Raw genomic sequence first — 4933 nt, forward strand, 5'->3', positions numbered from 1 at the left:
TTTCCCATAATTGCTCTTATCAAACGGACTCCAAATATTTATTGACGTGAAATGTTAGGCAGACGACTGTATCCGGTGACGCCACTGTGGGCGGGGTTTAAAAGCTCAGCCTTTTTTGAACGTGATGGCGCCAGTATCATAGGAGATTCATGGTTGAATATGAATAAATTCATGATAATATATTATACAAAGAACTGAGAAAACCTGGTTTATTCTTTGAAATTGTACGGCTAGGAAGGGACAGATATTAAGATAGGGAATTCCCGTAACTTTACAAATCAGAATTCTGTATTACACATTTTTGCAGACCGATATTCATTGGAAACCGTAGCGGCGCCAGCAACAGGCCGGGGTAGGCCTGGGCCTACTTGAAATTTTAGTAGGGGCCTCCAAAAGTCGTCTTAAGGGGCCTCCAAATTATTTAATATCAGAAAATTCAGTAATTTATTTGCGAAAAAGTGTATATATTTATTATTTTTCCAATATTCAATGCGAGTGATTCGCTTAACGGCACTGCTTCCTTTCAAAGGTACTAGTAACTTTTCTTTGACGGTAGTTTATTTTTTAGTTTTAATTTTTGGCGAGCGCTTCTATATCCAAATTTTTATCTTTAAATTTATCTTTACAAATAAATGGTAACTTACTTTACTTACAAGGAGACGACCCGAGGTGTTAATCACCGATTTGGTTCAAACTCGGGTATAGTGTACACCTCCATGTACCTTAAAAAACCTGCAAGGGAAAAGTTGCGACGGGCTTTCGTTTTGCTATGGCAACTGAAAACGTTTTTGACATCATGATTTGGGATTTTTCCATTGAAAATAACCTGACTTCAAATGATACCTAGGTCCAGTAAGTTACTTAAATGAACTAATGATAGATTCTTAAAATTAACACAATTGGGTGGAAAGAATGACTAGTCATATTAGTAGAAACGGACATTTTAAAAGCACTTTTTAAACCATAATTAAAACGAAACGCAAACATAGACGCAAAATTGACTCACTGTAACTCCAGAGCGCGAGCGGGATTTTTCACGTCATTTCCTTTCCGATTGGCTCGGTTAAATAGTCGTTGTGACGTAAATCGGCAGATAGTTAAGCCTTTTTTAATAATTATGGTACCAGGTATATAACCTACTGTTCTATATTCATGGTTGAATATGAATAAATTAATGATAATATATAATCAAATTAGAAAATCAGTCGTAAAATTCCTATTATTTTAAAATATTTTTATTGCAAGCAACTCGTTTACAAAATTACAATCATTCTGGGTTTATATTTTTGGAATAATTTCCTTCGGTACTCTAGTAGGGCATGGGTTGGGTGTAGGCACTCTTTCCGGTGATTTGGGCGCTGGGCACCTTGAAGAGGTAGGGGCGAGTGTTGACGATGGGGGTGATGGTGCGCAGGGTGTGGGGAACCTTGTAGACGATGGGCTTGTGCTGGACGATGGGCCTGGGCACGTAGAAGATGGGTTGGGGCAGGCGGAAGAGGACGTCCTTCTGTTGGAAGATGGGTTGGGGGGCTTCCACGATGGGGCTGGGCAAGTTCAAGTACAAGTCCTTGTTCTGGATGGAATTGCCCGGAAGGCGGATGTCAGCGTGAGGGATGTCAACTACTTCCTGTCCTCCTTTGGGCAGATGGACGATGGGGGCGCTGGCGGTCAAGGCCGGGGCGGGGTATTCCATCGACTCAGATGCCAAGTTGGCGGACACTCCGGCACTTCCGTATGGCGCCACTTCAACGGGGAGAGGCTCCCTGATTTCCAAAGAGGACGACGATCCGACGTATCCGGAGTAGCTTCCGGACGACTTTTGGGTGGCGCACTAAACGGGAGACAAGAAAGGTGTTAAGCGTAAGGAATGACAAAGCTGGTCGAATTGGCTCTCACCATCGTGGCCAAAGCTAGGAGAGCGACGAATCTCAACATTTTGATAGTTTGAAAAGTGTGGTTTGCTAGATGAGGAATCTTCGAGTGAAAGTCTGTTTGTGATGGTTGGTCGGATCTCTGGGCTCTTTTTATACCGAATGAAATCGTGCATCGAACTGGATAAGCGCACTAGAAACAATTATATTTCGCAATATTTATATTTCTCAACATTAATCTTCGGATTATTGAAATTGAATTTTTGATTCCTTGTTGTACTTGAATTTTGGATTAGAAATAATCTTTATCCTTCAAACATTTATCTGTCCCCTTCTCAAGGTTTTTCTTTGAAGGTCATAAAATAATATCACAGACGCTGCAGGTGGGCACTTAACATTTTTGAAGCTAAGCATACATCTCAAAGTCTGTAATGGCCAAATGTTACTCATCGTAGTAAGCATATTAAAAGCGATTAATTGACAATTGTCTTTGTTTTATTTTCTAAGGCCTATTTGATTCTAGCTAGGAGGAACAAACACAGCACTACAAATAAGAAGAACGCAACCTGGCAAAAATTCGTGCATTTTCTGCTGTCGGAAGGGGAAAATTCCGAAATTGTCTTCCCCGTTTCCGTAAATCGTTCAGCGTAAAGGCTCGTCCAATGAAATGTGTACACAACACTTTTTAAAGGCTAGCTGCGTTCTCCTTGTATTTGTTGCTCTTAGCTACTAGTAACTCGTTATCTGTTATTTTTAATTTCGTATTGGGCTTAAGTTTTTCGCCCCCTTATGTGGTGGGGTAACGGAGTGGCTAGCACCTTCTCGCAGCCAGAGGACCGGGGTTACCAACGACCGCCTAGTTTTAGGGACAATTAATCAATGTACGTTTCTTTTAGCAAACCCCAAATTTCTTACCTGGAAGCCACGATAGAGCGGCGGCATTTTTCGGATGATTAGAATACAAAATGAGGTGTACTAAGTTTCTTCAAAAGTCGTCCAGAACAACTCCTTCCGCGTGGAGTTTTCAAGTTCTCTCGCTGTCTGATAATGGGGTTTTCCTACGAGTACTTGCAAAGGTTTGAAAGCCATAGTTTGTAACGGGATGCTACAAGTGGTTCTCTGTGGCCGGGTTAGCCCCAACCCTCCGGTGTACATTTCCCTGAATCGCTGTTAAAAGGGCCTCAGGCCTGTTGCAATTCAGCTTATAAGCCTAGCTTATTATTAGCTTAGCAGGACATGTAGTAGATTACTTATATCGTAAGAGCTATATTATACACTTCTGGTACAACTTGTGAAATTCAATCTTACGGTTCGGAAAACATACGCATAATTTCATAATTTCACGATTTCATATTGTTCATTTGAATGTTGATTTCAGGATTTCATAATGTTAATTTGAATGTTAATTTCACGATTTCATAATGTTAATTTCATGATTTCATAATGTTAATTTTCACATTAATTTCACGATTTCATAATGTTAATTTTCACTTTAATTTATCGATTTCATCATGTTAATTTCACGATTTTATCATGTTAACTTTGACGATTATTTCACGATTTCATCATGTTAACTTTACGATAATTTCACGATTTCATCATGTTAACTTTACGATAATTTCACGATTTCATCATGTTAATTTTACGGTAATTTCACGATTTCATCATGTTAATTTTCACGTTAATTTCACGATTTCATCATGTTAATTTTCACGTTAATTTCACGATTTCATCATGTTAATTTTCACGTTAATTTCACGATTTCATCATGTTAATTTTCACGTAATTTCACGATTTCATCAATGTAATGAAAGTGTATAGCGAACGTGCGGCGCCGTTAGGCGGCATGCTTCTGCGCAATGAAAGTAATTTAACACAACTGTGTTTTACGCCACATATGTTTTGGAAAACAGCGCAGGTGGTAATAGCGCAGCTATAAACTGCGCAACTAGTTAACTGTGGGTTTGGACACTGCGTTTTAGGGAAACTGAGCCATTGGAATTTGCGATTTTTGGTAACTGTGCTTTTGGGAAATTGCGAAATTGGCTAATATGCTTTTGGGAACTGCTCTTTTAGGACACTGAGCAATTGGGGAACTGCACAATTGGCAATTGTGCTATTGGCAACGGCGTAAAAGGAAACTGTGCAAAAGAAAACTGAGCATATAGCGTTAATCCTTTTAACAGCGATACAGGGAAATTTATAGCGCGTGGCTAGCCCTTCCACGCATAACTACTTGCGTCCCAACACAAACTATTACTTTAAACCCTGTGCAAGTTTTTTATGGTAAGAGGAAATCGAAGTTCTCGGAGGAAAACCACTTTAACAGACAGGGAGAGAACTTACAAACTCGACGCGGAAGGAGGTGTTCGGAGTTTCTACCCGGCTCCTCCTGGGAAAGTGCGGACAATGGAATCCGCATCGAGCCTGCGAAAGTAAATGTGTCATATTTATGGCCTAGTGGGATACTTCTTAGAGACACTTTATAAGCTTCTGGTGACACTAAAGTAAAAAGTTGTAGAGATTACATTCAACATCTGGAACTTTCCCTTTTAAAACAAATGATCAGGGCTCCCATGCTCGCGCTCACTTTGACGACGTAAGATCGTAATGGCTTAGTTTGAAATCCACTAAATCTATGGTCATTGTAGAAATTGCTCTAGTTATAAAAATTTCACACGCGTAAGACAGGGATCTGACGCTCTTATGTGTAACATCATAGACTTAGGGTATAGCATAAGCCGTATAGGGAGATAGAATACATTTATCATAAGAATTACTTCATTCACTTCGGCTTAACTTAATGTCGATTTAATTACTTTTGAATTTTTAAATTAATGTAATCATTTGAAAATTGTTTTTATTAGAATTTGCTCGGCGCCGCCATAGCGTTCGTTCTGTCCTTTTGAGTAAGTTCCCACTCGTCGCTTTGTATTCCCGACATTCCCACAAATGCCGCACCTCTATTGCGGTAGCCAGGGGGAAAATTGGGGGTTGCTAAAAGTAAAGTTATTCGCTATCCATTCTCAAGACAAAAGCTTATATGATATTATTTTGTGATC

The 4933-nt window shown here is 39.7% G+C and overlaps 1 protein-coding gene across 1 annotated transcript; it reads right to left on the reverse strand.

Moving 5' to 3' along the window:
- Window positions 1-1309: 1309 nt before the first annotated feature.
- Window positions 1310-3097, reverse strand: LOC149922958 (uncharacterized). The gene is made up of 3 exons (XM_090163861.1): window positions 2787-3097; window positions 1897-2064; window positions 1310-1831 (listed from the first exon to the last, which is right to left on the reverse strand). The coding sequence occupies exons 1-3, from the start codon at window positions 2811-2813 to the stop codon at window positions 1310-1312; spliced, it is 717 nt and encodes a 238-aa protein (XP_090019987.1). The 5' UTR covers window positions 2814-3097.
- Window positions 3098-4933: the final 1836 nt, after the last annotated feature.

This window comes from Leiobunum rupestre, chromosome 11 (genome assembly GCF_980474605.1).
Source record: "Leiobunum rupestre chromosome 11, qqLeiRupe1.1.hap1, whole genome shotgun sequence".
NCBI lineage: Eukaryota > Metazoa > Arthropoda > Arachnida > Opiliones > Sclerosomatidae > Leiobunum > Leiobunum rupestre.